Raw genomic sequence first — 20,056 nt, 5'->3', positions numbered from 1 at the left:
ACCATTCTGAACCATGTGTGCGTGTCGGCATCTTGATGAGAGGAAACCAAGGCCCAGTAAGCGGTGGGGTCGGGGATGGAACACGGGTCAACACCCTCCACAGCTCTGCAACAACCTTGCTCCCAATGATAAACTTTCACTCTTGAAACAATTATGTTAAAAGAGGTGGAAGCATCTTGAGATCGCCTTTTCCAACCTGCTGCTTTCATCCTTGTTAATACCTGAACTCTCTCAATTAGAGTATAAACTGTCGTTTATTTTAACAAAACTATATGAAGGAATTGAAATTCCCTGGATGATACTCGTGACTAGCCAGTAGGGATTTGGGTTCTGCAGGGAGAACATTTGACAACTACCATTCCCATATCCACTGTGTATCCCTTAAATCAGTTTTTCCTTCTGTAAAATGAGCTGGTTCATTGATAGATAAAACTCTTCCTGAAATGCTGTAGGGCGTCGCTATAGATTGGGTGTAGCAGAGGAAAGGGGACTTAGGAGCTCTTGAGTCAGAGGACTTAAAATTTTCTTTTTAAGTTTTATTTTTTTAATTGAAATATAGTTGATTTACAATGTTGTGTTAATTTCTGCTGTACAGCAAAGTGATTCAGTTATACATACATTCTTTTTTATATTCTTTTCCATTACGGTTTATCACAGGATATTGAATATAGTTCTCTGTGCTACACAGTAGGACCTTGTTGTTTATGCATTCTATACATAAAAGCTTACATCTGCTAATCCCAACCTCCCACTTCATCCCTCCCCCAACCCCCTCCCCCTTGGCAACCACCAGTCTGTTCTGCATGTCCATGAGTCTGTTTCTGTTTTGTAGATAGGTTCATTTGTGTCCTATTTCAGATTCCACATATAAGTGATATCATATGTTATTTGTCTTTCTCCTTCTGACTTACTTCACTTAGTATGATAATCTCTAGTTGCATCCATGTTGCCGCAAATGGCATTATTTTGTTCTTTTTCATGGCTGAGTAGTATTCCATTGTACATATGTACCACATCTTTTTTATTCATTCATTTGTTGATGGACATTTAGGTTGTTCCCATGTCTTGGCTACTGTGAACAGTGCTGCTGTGAACATAGAGGTACATATATCTTTTTGAATTATAATTTTGTCTGGATATATGCCCAGGAGTGGGATTGCTGGATCATATGGTAATTCTATTTTAGTTTTCTGAGGAACCTCCATACTCTTTTCCACAGTGGCTGCAACAACTTACCTTCCCACCAACAGTGTAGAAGGGTTCCCTTTTCTCCACACCCTCTCCAGCATTTGTTATTTGTAGACTTTATTTATTTATTTTTGGCTGCGTTGGGTCTTCGTTGCTGCACACGGACTTTCTCTAGTTGCGGTGCGTGGGCTTCTCATTGCGGTGGCTTCTCTTGTTGCGGAGCACGGGCTCTAGGCTCACGGGCTTCAGTAGTTGTGGCTCACGGGCTCTAGAGCACAGGCTCAATAGTTGTGGCACATGGGCTAAGTTGCTCTGCGACTTGTGGGATCTTCCCAGACCAGGGCTTGAACCCGTGTCCCCTGCATTGGCAGGCACATTCTTAACCACTGTGCCACCAGGGAAGTCCCTGTAGACTTTTTAATGATGGTCATTCTGACTGGTGTGAGGTGGTGCCTCATTGTAGTTTTGATTTGCATTTCTCTAATAATTAACAATGTTGAGCATCTCTTCATGTGCCTATTGGTCATCCGTATGTCTTCTTTGGAGAAACCAGAAGACTTACATTTAATGCAGGTCATACTTCCCATGTCTGTGAACTAGGATGGTTTCTTGTTCTGAGGATTCAATGAAGTAGTATGTGGGAGAAAGACAGGAGGTTGTAGGCGCTTTATAACTTCTGTCTCACCACCGTCTTCTGCTCCTGTGAAAAAGAGGACACATGTTGTGACCATCTGTTGTGAAGAGCACTTCTTTCTTTCCTTGGACATAAGGTATCCTTCTGCACCAGCAGAGCTGCCTCTCATTCCCCTGGTCCATTCTTCTTTTGACCGTTTCTTCAGCAGATGTCTAGTGAATACCTATACCGTGTCAGAGAGTTTGTTCTCTAATTCCACCATTAGCTTAAAATTCTGTCAGCCTCTTGGTTGACAGAAATAACCCCTGGGAGGGACCGAGTCGTAAAACTAATATGTTTATTTGCAGCTCAGTCCAGATGCATCCAGAGGGCCTATTGCAGCAGCTCTGGGAGAAGAGGAAGGACGTGAATCTAGGGACAGCTCTGCTGCTCTGTGGCGAGGCTGGCAGTCAAGGGCGTGTGTTTAGTCTAGTGAGGGAACCTCCGTGAACCCTGACGTTTGGTTCCTGTGAGAGATCCAGGGGTGGGTCCTCCTCTGAAAATGAGAAGTGTTCTCTGTAGCAGCTGCTTTGCCAGTGTAGAGGCTAGGAAGCTCCAGGGGAAGGGTCATGACCTTAGGGTTGAGGGGAGCTGGGGGCTACCCCTAACCCTAACCCAACCCGGGTGCAGACATCTCTCCAGCATTGAAGAGTGAGCACCCACTGGGCCTCCTGAGGAAAGATCAGTCTGAGTTGTACGGGTAGATTTCTTTTCTAAATATGAAGGAGAGATTTCACTCTCCTCTTGCAAATTGTGAGTTGGAATTTAGGAGACATAGGTCCATCCCCTCGGCCCCTTCCTGCTCGAGTGCTGAGACCCTGGGCCAGTCCCCTCACCTCCTTTGGCCTCAGCTTGTTCACCAGTGAAACCAGGGAGTTGCCAGAGGGCTTTGTGACCTTCCAGTTTGAGTTCCCCGGATTCCTTAATCCTTTACTATTTTTATAGCTTCTCTAAGTTAAATTTCTCAGTTCTCTTAACCTCAGAGACATTGCCTTTCTGGTGTCACATGTCGATTATTTAAATAGTAAATTTGATTAACTTTTTAACCTTTTCAATAAATTATAGTTATTTAAAAAAATTTTTTAAGTTGCATATTTGCCTTGTATAGAATAAAATACAATAAAAATGTGAATAGTCTCCTAGGGGGTATGTGAGTCAGCTTTGGAAGTTGGCTGTTGGTGTGCCCTCCCCTCCCTGCATGCCAGAACCATGACAACATCCATAAAAATCAGGTGTGGCTGTTGCCCAGTCATCTAGTGGCATTGACTTTACTCAGAGGACTTCCAGGCTTGCAGCCTCAGCTGACCAGAATCAGGAGGCTGTCGATTCCCGCAGCAGGTAGCGGGCCAGTCCGCTGTCAGCTGGGAGCGAACTCTCAGATGGGGGGTGATGGCTTGTTTTCTTCCATTGAAAAGGCATTTCAAGGCTATGTCCTGGGTCAAGTTTATGAAATGATTTAGATGACACTTAGGTAATGTGGGGCTCTCACTTTTTTTTTTTTTTTTTTGCGATCCTCAAACGTTTTATTGACAGCAAAACTTCCAGCAGTTGAATGTGAGCCACGTGAGGGTGGTGGGCGGGCGCTTGCGAGGCAGGGAAGGAGATGGGCAGAGGGCTCCTGGCAGGGATGCCCCTCCTCCCTTGGGACACTGTGAGGGGCATGGCGGTGGCTGTCACGGGCTGGGGGGGCATAAATAACACTGTGTGCAGGACTGGGGCAGCAGGAGGGGGAGCGTGGGGCAGCCACCTCAGAAAGGGTGGGCGGCCACCCAGGCCACAGAGACACCCAGGGACATGGGGCCACGAGACACAGACATGGGGACACGTGGGGCAAAAGGGGGTGATGGGCGGCTGGAGACACAGAGGCGGACACACCCAGAGAAATGGGGATTGGTGGGCAGGGCTCTGGAGAGTAATCTCCGGGGCTGGGCTCACCGCCCGGGCACTCCTGGGCAGTGGTCGGGGTGTTTGGTGATGATTGCAAAGTGAGCTTAATTGACAGCCATTTACTTTCTAAGATGACAAGGTTTACATGAGAGGCTAAAACGCATTCATACCAAATGAAAACATGACACGTTTTTCTGATCTTTCCTCCCCTCCTCTCTCCTCCCTCCTCCTTCCTTCCTCCCTCCTCCCTCCTCCCTCCTTCCCTCCCTCCCTTCCTCCCCCTTCCCTCCCTCCCTCCCTTCCTTCTTTCCTTCCTCCCCCTTCCCTCCCCCCCTCCTTTCCTCCCCCTTCCCTCCCTCCTTCCCTCTTTCCTCCTTTCCCTCCTTCCCTCCCTCCCTCCCTCCCTCCCTCCCTTCCTTCCTTCCTCCCTCCCCCTTCCCTCTCTGTCTCCCACCCCTTACTCAGCAGATGGTAAGTGAGCACCTAGTCTGACCACGTTGGGCAGGGTATGGGGAGGATGTTCCAAGGGGAGAAGTAGCCTGAACAGAGGACCCGAGGAGAGAGGGAGTGTTTAGTCCACATGGTCTGACGTTCATATGGTTTGATCGTGGAATAGAAGAAGAATGGCTTGGGTCTGGGCAGACCAGCCAAGACTGACCTGGATTAATGTGCCTGCGGAGTGAGAGCAGGGCAGACGTGGTCCAGTGCAGCTGGCTAGGAGGCTGTTACTCGTCCCGACACTGAGGCTTAGTTCCAGGGGAAGGGGAAGCTCTCCTGAGCCTGGTATTGTTGGTATTGACACTGGAGACTAGAGGCGATGGTCCTGAGTAAAGATAATAGTTGCTTCAGCTCATCGTTGGCCATGGGGAAACAGAAGAAATGGGGCTATAAGACCCTCTTCTCCCTTGAAGACAGTCTTGGGGCAGCTCATGCACCCCTGGAATCAGGTACTTCGGTCTCCCCAGGTTCGTGGGAAATTCACGGATGAGCAGGTTTGGCAGAACTGCTGCCTCGGCAAGGTCAGGATGGGGAACTGGAGGAGAGACCGATGACCCTGTGCCGTCTCTCAGCGCCTGATCCCCTCCTGTGCCCACCACTTCCTCTGTGACGTTCCACCAACCATCTAATTTCCTTCTTTCCTGAGAAAACAGAATCATGAGCAAGAACTCCCTCCCTTTTTATCTGGTCACCTCTCCTTACTTTTCGTGGAGTGTTTGGGGTGGAAGCCAAGTCTGGACGGGTTGAGGAGTAAAGATGATAAAGATTATAAAACACAGAATGGTTTTTTTTTTCCAGTTGCTTTACTGAGAAGAGAGTTGGTGCTAAGTACAGAGGAAACTGGGTTTATGAGGGTTATTTGTTTTTATTTATTTTAGGATGGAAGAGCCTTGGGCATCTTATATACTCAGAGCAAAAGACCCAGGTGAGGGGAGGGTCACTGATAATGAGACCATCCCCCCCCCAGGAGGTGGAGGATTCACAGGAGGGAAGCAGGTCAGGAGGAAGCAAAGGTCAAGGGTGACAAGGTGGGACAATGAGGGGGCTCTTATGTGTGTCACTGTTTTCTCTGTAAAGAAGATGAAAAAGTGATGCCAGACGTGGAAAGAAGAGGGGGTGGGGTACGAGTTTCAGGCATTTCGGGAAGAGTTGGCAGAGATGCTGTGAGGGATAGAAAAACCGGCTGTTTAGGACACTGAAAAGAAAAGGCAAGTTTCCTGGAGCCCCCGGCTGAGATCAGAGCTGGGATTCGTGGAGGCAGTAGTCCACGTGGTGGTATGGTTTCCTCTAGTCCAGGTGTATATTCAGGGCAGGGGTGGAGAAGACTCAGGGCAGGGGTGGAGAAGACATACCGCTGCCTGGATCAGGGTTGAGGTTTGGCTGGGTGGTTGCAAGGTGAGGACGGAGTGAGGGAGTTGAGGATGGTGGTTGAAGTGATGGATCATGTGGTGCAAACCAAATGGAGAAGGAGGTAAAGAGAGCAGAGGGCTCAGAGATGGGGCAGAATCAGGCCAGTGGAGGAATGTGAGATGTTTCTGAGCCTGGTGGTTGGTCCAGCTGGAGTTAAGGAATGAAAGTACTGGAAGAATGGACATTGCTATCAGAAGGTACAGACCTGAAGTGGACTAGGTCGGGTTCAAGGTGACAAGATCCAGGCTGTGGCCACAGGTGTGTGTGACCGGCTGACATGGAGGGAAGACAAAGGCCTGTGAGGATGGGGCCCTGGATGCAGACGGGGACAGCCAGTCCGGTGTCAGACCGCTGGGGAGTGTGGGTCATCTTGAGGACAGCAAGAAGGTGGTGGCACAAGAGTGACCTGCTGTGTGAAGGCAAGGTCTTTGTGCCCATGGATAATGGTTTGAAAACTACTGGTTTTCACTGGGAGCATTAGAAACACATGCCCTGCCCGTCGGCCCGGTGGTGTCCAGGACTTGAGTTAACGCAGTGCAGTGGGGGGGGCCTGGGTTTCAGTAAAAAGGCAGAAGCGGGGCAGGGTAATGATGCTGAGGCGGACTTGGTTTCCCGTGGAATAGATACTCCCGGAAAGTTGGGAGTGGAGGCAGTCTGGGTCTGGGAGATGAAGCAGAGATGAAACGTGGCCGGAGAGGCTCAGTGAGAGGAAGAACTTGCACTTGGGGGGCAACAGCAGTGACCCGGATGAGAGGCATGAGGGCTTCCAGTTTCGAAAAGGAACTTGGGTCTAAACTATCTTGTTTGTGTTAGATGCGAGCTGACAGATCGCTGGTGAGGGGCTTGAAGCAGCAAATACTGCTCATGAAGTTGTGGGAGAAGCTGACATTTGTAGAGTTTTCTATCTGCCAGGTCCTGTGCTGAGATAATGCAGATTATCTTGTCTAAACTTTAGAACTGCTCCAGGAGGAAGATGTTATTATGGCATCATGTAAGTTTTAAAAATGAGGAGAATCTTTTCTTTGTTTTAATTGAAGGATAGTTAATTTACCATGTGGTGTTGGTTGTAGGTGTACAGCAAAGTGATTCAAGTATACATATATTTATATATATTCTTTTTTAGATTCTTTTCTGTTACAGGTTATTACAAGATATTGAATAGAGTTCCCTGTGCTGTACAGTAGGTCCTTGTTGTTTATCTCTTTTATATATAGTCGTGTGTATCTGTTACTTCCAAACTCCTAATTTATCCCTCCCCCCCTTTCCCCTTTGGTAACCATGTTTGTTTTCTATGCCTGCGAGTCTCTTTCTGTTTTGTAAATAAGTTCCTTTGTATCATTTTTTTTAGATTCCATAAATAAGCTATATCATATATTTATCTCTCCCTGTCTGATTTACTTCACTTAGTATGATAATCTCTAGGTCCATCCACGTTGAGTAGCTCTGGGTCTTAATCCTCTTAGTGGTTGCAGTTGGGATTTGAACGCAGGCAGCAGGAATTGAAACCATCTCTGCTCTCTGTGTGCCTCCAGGATTCGAAGGGAGGAGCCTTGGTTACTTCCTAGAATCCCACGTGGCCTGCCCTTGATGGAAGAGTCAGGCTGTTTTGCTGAATGCACAGATTTTACATTAGGAGTCATGAGTGGCAACTGCAGACCTAACAACGTTTAGCGTTTGGTTTATTTTGCTTTTTAATTTTGTTTACACCGTATCATGAAAAGTTTGATAGACTCAGATAGGTAGTGGCTAGTGGTAACAGTATATCTAAAAATGCCTTGATTTCCCTGTGGGGTTACTACTCAGTTAATTGGAAATCCCAGGAGAAGCTGAAAGACTTAACGTGATAGTGGTCTTCGATATGTTAAAGTTTGGTTCAGAACATATTTGAAAATACCCTTTAAAACTATAGCTTTTGAATCAGTGTATGCATGTGAGAATAACGTGCTGAAATATGATTTGGGAACTTTTGGGAACTTATTTAATAAAATATATTATTTTCTCCTGGTTGATGTTTAGCCATATTCAGACCTCTAAACTCTTCTTCCTTAATATCTTTCCCTGGGTGTGCTGGGCAGCGCTGCAACTATTAAACTTACCCCGTGGTTGAAATGTTTTGGCAGCCCTTGTTAATAGGCAGTTACCTTTGTGACTGGACTGGCGTGGAACGTTCTTGACCCGGCAGAAACCAGTCCACGCCTCTGCCCAGCTATCGCCCCTTTCTTCATATAGCTATAAATATCACCCACGTAGCTCCTGCGTTCTTAGGGTTCCCAGAAGCAGCTGATTTTATATATATATATTTTTTTTTTAAATTTTATTGAAGTATAGTTGATTAACAATGTTGTGTTCATTTCTGCTGTACAGCAAAGTGACTCAGTTATACATATATACATTTTTATATACTTTTCCATTATGGTTTATCATAGGATATTGGATATAGTTCCCTGTGCTATTTATTATACAGTAGGACCTTGTTGCTTATATCCATCATATATATTCTAATTTGCATCTGCTAATCCAAAACTCCCAGTCCATCCTTCCCCCACTCTCCTCCCCCTTGGCAACCACAAGTCCAAAAGAAGCTGATTTTATAATCTGTAAAGGCTCTTGTGAAATTTTGCATAGAGGTTCAACTTTTCATTTACAGTTTCCTAGATTCGTTTCTCTGAACCTTGTTTTCAGAGATTTCAATTGGTCTGAGGCAACAAATTTGAAAACTTTTATCTTTTACTCCTTTTCCTAAGAGAATTGGGAGAATAATAAAGCCAAGTATTTGCTTCTCCCTTTGTCAAAAAAAAGAATAACCATAGCAATAAAATAGCCAACAAATTGAAAGTGTACTTATTGTGTGCCAGGCATTTAAATTACTCTGTGTCCGTGTTGTTGAATTTGCACAACACAGTGTAATGACTGTTATCATCCTTGTTTTACAAGTGAGAGAACGATCTTAAAGCAGGTAAGTAACTTGAACATGTAGGTGGTAGAGATGGGATTTGAACTCCTGGGATGTGCTGGAAAGGCTCGCCAGCATGATTTTAGGGCAGAATGTCAGTTGGAAGTTGGGCGATGTTTCTGCTCTTTTTTTTTTCCCCATGTTTTAAAAAAAAAATTACCAAAGGGGAGAGGCGGGGGGAAGGATAAATTAGGAATTCGGGATTAATAGATATACACTACTATATATAAAAGAGATAACCAACAAGGACCTACCTTATAGTACAGGGAACTGTACTCACTATCTTATAATAATCTATAAGGGAAAAGAATCTGGAAAAGAATATATAAATATGTAACTGAATCACTTTGCTGTACCCCTGAAACTAACACAGCCTTGTAAATCAACTATACTTCAATAAAATGAAAACACAAACAAACAAACAAAAAGAAATCTTTCCCATATATCCTATATAACATGTTCGTGCACACAGTTCTTTCCTGTGCTGTGGAGATGAGCACAGATTCCTAGGAAAGATGACTAAATTGAGATACACCTGCACTTTCAAATACTGGCCCTGTGTGGGGAGCCTTGCTCCGGCTGTGTCTGGGTGTGAGCTCCCTGGCACGGCTGCCTCACCCAGTACCGGATGGAGAAAGGCGTGTGGGCCTACATCCCTTCCACGGGGTGCTGGCAGAGCTGGTAGGCCTAGGGTGGGCTTAACTGCCACGTGTTCCTGCCCCACGTCCCTGGGTTGGCCTCTAGTCCTCTGGCTCCTGGAGCAGCAGTAGGAATAAAGGGCTTTCTGTTTGCACCAAGCAATGGCCAGTGTAAAAGGCTTTCTTTGTTTTATTTTATTTTTTTAAATGTTATTGAAGTATAGTTGATTGACAATGTCATGTTAATTTCTGCTGTAGAGCAAAGTGACTCAGTTATACATATATATTATTTTTCATATTTTTTATTATGGTTTATCACAGGATTTTGAATATAGTTCCCTGTGCTATATACAGTAGGACCTTGTTGTTTTTCCATTCTATGTGTAATAGTTTGCATCTGCTAATTCCAAACTCCCTGTCCATCCCTCCCCCAGCCCCCCTCCCCTTGGTAACCACAAGTCTGTCCTCTTTGTCTTTGAGTCTGTTTCTGTTTTGTAGATAACTTCATTTGTGCCATATTTTAGACTCCACATATAAGTGATATCATATGGTATTTGTCTTTGTCTGACTTAATTCGCTTAGTATGATAATCTCTAGGTCCATCCATATTGCTGCAAATGGCATTATTTCATTCTTTTTTACAGCTGAGTAATATTCCACTGTGTGTGTGTGTGTGTGTGTGTGTGTGTGTGTGTGTGTGCCACATCTTCTTTATCCATTCATCTTTCTAGGCTAAGGCTATCTTTGGTCTGGGTTTTCTACTTTCAGTTGCCTGTTTGGACCTTTACCTTCTGTGTTGTTTTTACAGTGTCTTAGCCTCTCAGGGTTTAGACTGAAAAGAGTCTTGAACATTATCTGCTTCTGCTTCCTTCCTCCTCATAGATGAGAATGTTGACTCACAGATGTGAAATGACGTGTTCAAAGCTATGGGACTAGCTGCCAGGACTGGGGCCAGTGTCATGACTTCAGGGATTTTCTTCCTGGTGCAGGATGACTTGCCCCCCCCTCCATTTTGCTTCCCATCTGACCCTGGCTGGCTGCCTGTCCTCTTGATCCCCTGGCTTTGCTCCTGCACTGGCTAAGGGAACAGTTTGCCGGTGTTACTCCCAGTTTGGAAATCACTGTGTGACCCCTGCCGAAGTCACTTGGTGCCTTAATGTCATTATCAGCAGGTTAAGTAGGACCCTTATCAAAGGGCGACTTGCAGATGTAAGTCGTGTGAACTGGGGACCTGTTTTATTATCGTTTAATGGAAGAGACTTTAAAAAATTAATGAAAACAAAGTATAGGGAAAATTATTTGATAAAAGTTTCCCATTGAGTAAGCTGAATGAGGATTCATGAGAAAATTAGAGAGACCTCAAGCCAAATTGTTATGTAATGTGGTTAATTGGAGAGGGTGCTGTTTTCCTTTTCTGTTCTTTACACAGAATACCTGTTGGATCAAGTTCTCTGCAGGTAGTAACGTAGATTAATTTGTAGGTTCTGCTTTGATCCATTTGAACTTGGAAAAACATGTGCTTAAGTTGTTTGAACAGATCTAATTAGTAAAGTGGAATGGAGAATTTTCAACACTGGGACATTTTGGAATAAAAAAAAATGAGATGCTTGGGTTAAATCCGACTTTTCCATCTGTTAACCTCTTTGAAACTCAGTTTCCCTATATGTAAAATGGGAAAAATATACTCCTCTTACAAGTGAGAGTTAGGAGGATTCAGTGAAACAGCACTTGTAAAGTGCTTGGCACATAGTAGGTTCTTAATCTGTGTTAGTTTCCTTCCTTCCTAATGGTTTAATGTTTTCTGTTCCATTTAGATATCTGATATCCATGTTACTGGTGAGTCAGAAGACATGTCTGCAAAGGAGAGATTGTTACTGTGGACACAGCAGGCCACAGAGGGTTATGTGGGGATTCAGTGTGAAAATTTCACCACCTGCTGGAGAGATGGAAAACTATTTAATGCCATCATTCATAAATACAGGTATGGAATTTGTTGGGTTTTTCCCCCTTTGACAAATCTGAGAAGTGTTTCTTTCATTTCCAAATTTTAAAATAACCTTTTATTATTAGACAAGCACTGAATGTGTATGGCAGAACATTAGAAATACAGACAAGTGAAAAAAAATCACATTTCCACTACCCAGAGATCATCACTCAGATACACAGAGCTATGGTGTGTCTTTGGATTTTGTCAGTGACTTAGTGGAGAGTAAGCTCTGATACATAGAATCTGTAGGTGGAGGACCAAGATTGTGTATGTAGAGAACTGATGGTTAGTGAGGTCAAGGTTCAGACTAAGCCTCACAAGTTTCCATATCATAGCGTCCTCATCTAGTTACTCTAGTAACTAGCTGGGTTTAACGATGGCCAACTTCGGGGTGGTAATCAGTTTCCCGGTGAGAATTGTTAACCCCAAGATCTGAGTTAACACTGACATAGCACCTGCTAAGTGCCAGGTGGTATCCTAAGCAGTTTACATATGTTCATTCACTCAGGCCACACAGCATCCCTAAGGGAATCTTGTCCTCCCTGAGTTACAGACAGAAACTGAGACCAGAGTAAATACTTGCTTCAGGTCACAAAACCATCGAGTGTCGGGCTTGGGATTCAAACCCAGGTACTTGCCTGTTGAGTCCACACTCCTATTGCCTTATGAGAAATGAAATCCCTGGAAATTCTTTACTGAAAATGATGTATTGATCTCTGTTATTTTTCTTAGTTTTGCAAGGATTATGTCATGTCGTTGAAGAACTGAATATCTTCCCAAATAGAGTAACTCACTAAACTGACAAACTTATTGGATTGCAATAAAAACAATAGGCGGAATAGGTCATATTTTGATAACTTTCTGCATGTGAGGCATTTTGTTAAATGCTTTCCTTATGTTATCTCACTCATCTCCCAGAGTCCCATAAAGCAGGAGCTGCTGTCACCCACTTTTATAGATGGGGAACTTCAGGTTAGCCAGGGTCACACTGCTACCAGCTTGCAGAGCTAGGTTCTCACCCAGTCTGTTTGCCTGGAACCCCATCTCTCCCTTTCTCTTTCTTCCTTTCCTTTCTCTCCCCTTTCTCCCCACTCTTTTTTATTTTGGAGACTTTGACATCTATAGAACTGAACTGAGTCTCCCATGGGTCCACACCCAAGAGTCCCCTTTAAACGCTGTCATAGTCTGCTTCCTTTACAGGACAACATTTCAGTAGAGGTAGGTGTAGATTGCTGAGTTAAAAAGAAAATCCTGTGCTTGCCCAGAGTAAAGTGCCAGCTCTCCTTGAGGGACACGGTGCCAAGAGGGCTTCATGGTCACAGACAGTGTGATGATCACACTGTGTCCCATGGGACTTAGAACACAGGCTGTCGGAAGTCTCACCTGTTCTGTACCTGGGGTGGAAAGGTCTTCTTAGCCTTTGAATGACAGTATTTGGATTGTTACACCAAAGGATGTGTGTCACGATGCATTTTGAGGGTGTGCTCTGCTCTCTGAAGTTTTTTAGCTTAGAAGCAAAACATTTAGAAGCCAGCTATTCTTCTAAAATAATTGACTTTTAAAAACAACTGATCTCCAGGCATTGTCTCTTCAATACTTAGGAAGGATTATGAGTACCAGTTGGTGTATACCTGCTGTGCATTTTTATACTTACATAAGCCACTGCTGTGTCAAAGATCCTAAAATTTCCTGTTTAATGTTACAGAACTCACGTTGCTTTAGGAGAAGATTTGGATCTTGTGAAAGTGATTTGTTTTGAACTTTTATTTTGACAGAGTGATCATTTTAGAACATTGCTTAGCTTTAACTTTTTTTTTTTTAATGGAAGTATAGTTGATTAACAACGTGTTAGTTTTAGGTGTACAGAAAAGTGATTCAGCTGCATATGTATCTATTCTTTTTCAGATTCTTTTCCCTTATAGGTTATTATGAAATATTGCGTAGAGTTCTGTGTACTGTCTATTTTGTATATAGTAGTATGTTTAGCTTTAACTTTGAACTTGGATTTCCTAGTGTGCTTTGTTTTCCCTTGTTGGAGTTCATGGTAAAAATACTGAATATCAGGTTTAAATACTTCGAAGATATCTTTGTTGCTGAAGTTTTGTTAAGTTACCCTATGTCTAGAATTACTGTGGTTTCTTTTACTAGAAGAAATCTTTCATCTGTAGAACTGTATTTTTTGTAAGTTCTTGGGCCTTTCTCTTTACTTTAAAAACAAATGAGTACTTTTTTTTCCTAGTATGTGTAAGAATTAAGCAGGTGGCATTGAGCTCCACATGGTTTTCTTTGGTGAGAGCCTTGATTTACTCTAGGAACAAAGGAGACACAAAGTTATGAACAATTATGAAATCACTGTTAGCGGATTTTTGGCTATTGGGCAGTACTAATCACATTTAGAGAGTAGTGTTTTACTTAACAGTTGTTTTTACTTGATAATTATTCTCTTAAATTTTGTAATGTATTTATTTGGATTCGCTCTGGAAACATACCCACTTCATTGGGCTTTTTGGATTTTTTCAGATAAAAAGTTTTATTATTTATATGAATTTTACTTGACTTCTGTAATAAAAATCATCTGAGGTGGCACATGGGTTTGGTTTCTACTCAGATGCCAAGTCTAACCATATAGGATACTTTGTTGAGAAGGCCCTTAAGAGGGAAGGAGGGCTTCACAGGAAACAACCTCGTGATTGAGGCAGTGGATGGAAAGAGGGTTATGGTACCCCGATGTGACAAGGTCACCTACAGTAGATAGAATGCGAGAGATTTCTCTGGAGATGAGAAGGAAAATAGTGTTTATCATTTAAGAGTAAACCAGTATTATTTGTAATAACTGATTTAGTAAGGTTTTTGTGTACAATTGTCCCCTGGTATCTGCCGGGGGTGTTGGCTTTAGGACCCCCGCAGATAACAAAATCTGTGGATGCTCAAGTCCCCTACGTAGCGAGGTGTAGTGTTTGCGTATAACCTCACACATCCTCCATATACTTTAAATCATCTCTAGGTTACTTCTAATACCTAATGCAATGGAAATGCTGTGTACGTAGCTGCCAGCACACGGCAAATTCAAGTTTTGCTTTTTGGAACTTTCTGGAATTTTTTTTCAAATATTTTTGATCTGTGGTTAGTTGAATTTGAGGATGCAGAAACCGTAGATACAGAGGGCCAACTGCATTTAGTATCTTCTAAGATTTAGAATTAAGATCTGAAATGGGAAGGTAATAGCATCCTTCAGATTCTGTATTGATGTGAATACTGTCAACAGTCGTGAGTCAAGCACATGATTGTCTAGCATATTTCTATCAGTGTCCCCTCATAGATTATGACTTTTGAAAGTGGAGGGCGTGTTTGTTAACCCCAGTAAACAGCACTTTACTAACAATTTACTAACTTTTATTCTAAAAGTTCCATAGAAGCTTAATTTTCTAAAATTCTGTTTTTCGAAAGAACTACTATATGAAATAAAAATGAAGAGAAATTTTCATAAGACTGATTTATAGATGTTACGCACTAAGAATGTTCCATGGAGGTGAAAAGAAAGTAACTGTCACATAGCAGGTACCCAGGAAATAGATGCAGGATGTTGACCAGGTATTAATTCCTATCCTGCCTGTTTTTAATATATGGTAGCTTTTAAAATTATCACAGTCCTGTGAAATAGATGGCACTATTTCCATTGTTATCAAATTGTTAAATTATTAAACTGAGGCTCAGAAGGTAACTCATGTGCTCCATATCACATACACTTTTAAATAATGGAGGTGATTGCTCTGGATTCTCAAGTCCTTGTATACTTCCGTGTAAATACTTAGGTAATTTCCTGTAGGCAGACTACATATCAGGAAATGGAACTTTTGGCCAGAGAAGCTGTGGTAGTGCATCCTTGAAGACTAATGATATTCAGCAAAGACATGTGAAAATTCTTGATGGATTTAAGAAATTGTTACCTGAAAACTGGGTTTGCCTTTTGGTGGGTGTCCAGCCAAAAGACACAACCAAACCAAAGATCAGGAAGGATTTATTTTACTTGCAGCAAGTAAGGAGAACACTGGAGATCTTTCCAGAAGCAGTGTCTCCACAAACAGCAAAATTGGGGAAGTTTTAAGCTAACAGTACATGCATATTCATGAAGGGGCTTGGGTGGTGGACAGAGCCCAAGCTTTAGTTGATTGAAGTCACAAGTGTCAGAAAAGGTCACCATCGTCATCCCTTAGGTTCTAGTTTATCTGGTGATTGAGCATTTCAGGCTCATCTTCACCATTGAAACAGAACTGGGAATCTTTACAACTGATATATTATCTTTGCTATTGTTACTTCTCTTGCCTGATAACAGGCAATGTTTCTGCTTTCTTTTGTTCCATTAAGATCATTAGTTACTGAGATCTGTTCAAGGGCAAGCACTGTGGCCAGTCTTAGATCACAAAATGGCTTAGACCAAAAATGGCTCCTCTTATATAAAGAAAGCCGTGCCTGGTTCTCTTTGTCCGGGGACCCCCTACCCTATCTGCTTACAAGATGACCAAATGAGCAGTATCATATATAACTGTCAGCTAAGATCTTGGTCCCTTGTAAGAAATTAATGAGGACAGCATTAATTGTTTAACTTAGAATCAGCCATCTCTGAAAATAGCATCACCAACAACTGTAATGTAGTGAGGAAAGTTGTAGATAATAGAACATTAAAATACTTAGTACCAGTAAGAGGAAAATCACAAATGGACTATTCTGTAGTTTTAGTGTGTCATGTTATCCTACAGAGGGTGGATAGCCTGGATTGTGCAATGGATAGTGATGCTGAAAACTCAGCCTCTGTGTGCCGGTGCCAAACTGAATCTCAGAGACAGGGTTTTGGGTAGGGTAGGAAAGAATAGCTTTATTGCTCTGCCAGGTAGAGTAGGAAAGAATAGCTTTATTGCTCTGCCAGGTAAAGGGGGCCACAGCGGACTTGTGCCCCTCAAAACTGCGTGTCCCATCCCAGGAGGATTTGGTAAGGAGTTTTATAGCAGTGGTACAAGGATGGGGTTGCTGATAAGATTAGGGTGTGTGCAGGGCCTGCACTCCTTTAATCTGGTCTCAGGTGATCTCCTAATCTTGATGAGCTTCTCTGGTTCCTTTAATCTGGACTCAGGGGGTCTTCTCTGGAATGAAGAATGCTGACACCTTCCATTTATTGGGGGTTTTAGTTCTGTAAAGAGCTCAAAGATACGTGTATCCCCTGAGGCGGAACCAGGACGCTGCCCCAGGGCTGGCCCTCTCTTGTCTCTGCATCCCCCTCCCTTCCCTGATTGGCAGCTGTTCGAATCTGCCCTTTGGGACTCAGGGAAGATCATGGAGGCTGGAATCCGTTCCCTACAGACAAGAGACGCGAGACAGAAAAGCTTCCTTGCCGAGGAGCCCCACAGGGTCCTGCTCGGTTTCAATAGTAAGGATGATAAAGTAATATGATTTAGTAGAAGAGATTACGAGGAATGGTTCTGTGGGTTCTATTTAAATAGGTCACTGATAAATACATTGTTTTTATATTACTTCTGTCTTAGGAAATTCTGTTCCTAATTCCTTCTAGGCACGTTCATTTGTTATATTCAGTTTTCCATGCAAAGAGTTCAAATAATAAAAATACCATATATCTATACTAGTTTCTGCTTATTTTGTCTATATAGTTTAAATTGTCTTTAAAGCATATTAAAACCTTTTCACCAAAAACCACAACTGGTAAGACATCTTACCTTACTTTTCATTTGAAAGAATAACAAAGCAGACTTGGATTTGATGGACTTAGATGACAAGCATGTCACAAGAGCATTTGATGAGTAAGGAGCTTAAAAGCGAGAGAGGATGAAGTACAATTAACTGAGAACCAATAGCCAGGGGATTCTAGGAGTATCCTCTAGACACCAGATTGGTAAGTCACCAGGAGTTAAGACACACACAGAGGAGTGAAATTCCTGACAGTAGCACACGTTCTTTAGAGGCAGGTGTTAACAGTAGAGGGTTCAACTGAGACTTCTGTGCTCTCAAGTATGCTCATACACACAGGAAAATGGACTTTTTCCTTTCTGAGAAATAAAGCTCTGATTTCCAGCTTGAATTCAGCCCGCAACTTGTCTGACGTTATCAGTCCCTGCCCTGGAACACTGATGAATGCCAAGTTCCAACTCAGCAGCGCCCAGCATCACTCAGCGTGAAAACATTTCTGTCCGACAGGCAGAGGCAAGAATGGGCACCCACGGGCCAGAACAAAGAGCACAGACTGTGCAGTGGGGCCAGGCGAGCCTCAGGTGGCCACACGTCAAGATACTAATAAGTATGTCAGGACTGAAATGCTGGGGGTGTTTTGTAGAGAAATTATTTCAGCTCACTAGTTTCTACTTGTCCTCTTCTTGTTCTTAATTTATCGCATTCATTTATTTAACTCTCCTTTTCAAGCCCCTGGCATTCTTTTCACAAGCATGTTTTAAATCTATTACCAAGTAAGACAACATTTTTGGAACAGGTTGTGTTTTAGAAGCATGCCATTTAAATATTTTCTAATTAGGCAGCCAGGAATTTTTCACTTGTCTGAGTGTGCAGTTGGGTAGCAATGATTTTGTTCATCGTGTTCATTTGGAATTAGAATTTAATGGGACCATCCTATAGCATTCTATTAATTCTTTAAAGATGCTGTAATTGGGAAGGTTAGGCTGTAAGGCCGTGGTCAGAGTCATCTTCTTTAATAGGACCTGGAGGCTGTGATTCAGCCTCATACCTGGATTCAGTCACACCTTACAAGCTATACTGGATTGGACTGGTTTAATACTGGGAGGAGGCCCTTTAGGGTTTGAAATGTTCCCATAGGGAGTTGGATTAGTGTTAACTAGGGATTTTTTTCTCTCTCAGAACCTGGTCTGCCCTCAGGCTACAGAACCCAGAGGTACGAGGGTGTGTGTGTGTGTGTGTGTGTGTGTGTGTGTGTGTGTACACAGGTAAGGTTTGTATGGCCATGGGCTAGACACAGAGCCTTGATGGTTGTTCATTTTTTAAAAAGTCACAAACATTTCAGTTTGTGAGGCTAAATCAAATTGCTTATTTACCTTACCAAATAAACTTAAAACACTTGAACTCTGAGGGCATACGTGGGTGACTTGTAAACATTATCACATTTTAAAATCCATAGGGAGCTCACATGCATGGCTGGTAATGCATCTGTATCCACGAGAGGAGTGTGAGTTAGTGTTCATATCCGGTGACCTTTTTTAGTATTCTTCTGTGTATGTTTTCTGTGTATTTAGAATACTAGCCGGGAGGGAGGCCGGTGTCTTGAGATAACAGATGAGAACGTGCCTGTCACAACAGATTTAGGAAGCATGTAATAAATGTCAGTTTCCTTCCCTCCCTCCAGGCTGCTGCTGACCCACTAATAACAGGGCTGTGGCTAGGAGGCTCGGGAGAAGATGGGCTTTGATTAAAGCCTCCCCTTACTGCGAACCTGATGCATTCTTCCTTCATCAGCTTCCCCTCAGCATTCTCTGACCTTCTCCTACCCTGAGATTTCTCCTGCAGTGCAGGACCGGTGGCTGTGTGCTCTCCATCTCTTGTTTCCTGATAGGTCCCTCTGTTTTGTTGCAGCACCTCTTTTATTTTGGCTCATTGATAGATTCATATTCTCATGTTATTCTCTGAAAGAAGTAGTTTAATATTTCCTCCCAGAGTAAATAAGTTGCTTCATCCCACACACACACCCCTTTTTTTTGTGGGGGAGGGTGGTATCTAGCCCCTAGATTTACTTACAATTTACTCTCCTAAGGTCACTTAAATATAGGAACTGAAGGAGTTACTCTGTCAAAATCAATACTATTCTCTATGTTTAGTAATGTCTGTGAGGCTGTTATGGGGTTAATTGTTCTTTGTGAAGAAGTGAGAGTTATAATTCATTAGGTATCTTCTAATATCTCACGTTAGATTCTAATCTTGAAGTCCTAACAAAGCTTGCTGTGAATTATAGTGTTTCTTTTCTTTTTTTTTTAATTTCTTTTTTATACTGGACTGGAGCATAGTTGATTAACAATGTTGTGTTAGTTTCAGGTGTACAGCAAAGTGATTCAGTTACACATATACATGATTCTGTTCTTTATAGTGTTTCTCATTCTTTGCTTTCTGCCTTGTTGGTAGGAGAGAGTCACTTTGTAGGAAAAAAAAAAGAAGAATATTGGAAGTAAATTCATACATCTCCTTTTGAGAAAAGGGAAAGTTACTTTTATAGCTTGTTGCTACCTTGGAGCTCTTGGCTTTGTTTCTTCAACACTATGTACCCAAATATGAGCATAAAGGACTGTCTACACCCAGTTACACAACTGTGGGTGGGTCTCCTGCACATTTGTAGTTATTTGCTGAGGGAGGGGAAGGACCATATTACAGGTCTTTTTTTTTTTCCCTCTTGAGGGGAAGGGGCCGAGGTGAGATGCTTTTTCCCACCAATAAGAACAGTAAGAATATGCTAAGCCTGAACACGATTTAGTCCAAACAGTCATCTTCAGGAATTTGTTACGGTGACTGTCCTGCCATCATAGACTAAGTGAGGCATCGTTAATGCATGTTTGTGTTGTGTGATGTATCTGAGAGCGGATGGAAGTGACACGGGTGGCTTCGTGCATCTGTGTGTGAGTTGGTATGCTGTGTGCTGAGCACAGAGGTTGGGCTAAGACTGATGTCTAGGTGAATGGAGTGGGTTTCTCCCTCCTTCCCTCCCTCCCCCCTTCCTTCCTTCCTTCCCTCCCTCCCTCCCCCTTCCCTCCTTCCTTCCCCCCTTCCTTCCTTCCCTCTTCCTTCCTTCCTTCCTTCCTTCC

The 20,056-nt window shown here is 42.9% G+C and overlaps 1 protein-coding gene across 17 annotated transcripts in view; it reads left to right on the top strand.

Moving 5' to 3' along the window:
- Positions 1-20,056, top strand: part of DST (dystonin) — a 497,869-nt gene that overhangs the window by 275,084 nt on the left and 202,729 nt on the right. For 15 of the 17 annotated variants that reach the window (XM_029242504.1, XM_029242501.1, XM_029242518.1 and 12 more), the window contains one exon: positions 11,062-11,228. In XM_029242504.1, the coding sequence (XP_029098337.1) occupies positions 11,062-11,228 (167 nt within the window). Of the gene's footprint in view, positions 1-3,196; positions 3,200-5,239; positions 6,648-11,061; positions 11,229-20,056 lie in introns of those variants that run through there. The other 2 variants (XM_029242514.1, XM_029242513.1) reach the window with 2 other exon arrangements.

This window comes from Monodon monoceros, unplaced genomic scaffold (assembly GCF_005190385.1).
Source record: "Monodon monoceros isolate NGI ecotype Baffin Bay Population unplaced genomic scaffold, NGI_Narwhal_1 Super_Scaffold_3, whole genome shotgun sequence".
Lineage (NCBI taxonomy): Eukaryota > Metazoa > Chordata > Mammalia > Artiodactyla > Monodontidae > Monodon > Monodon monoceros.
This window is presented reverse-complemented; position numbering and strand designations above follow the sequence as displayed.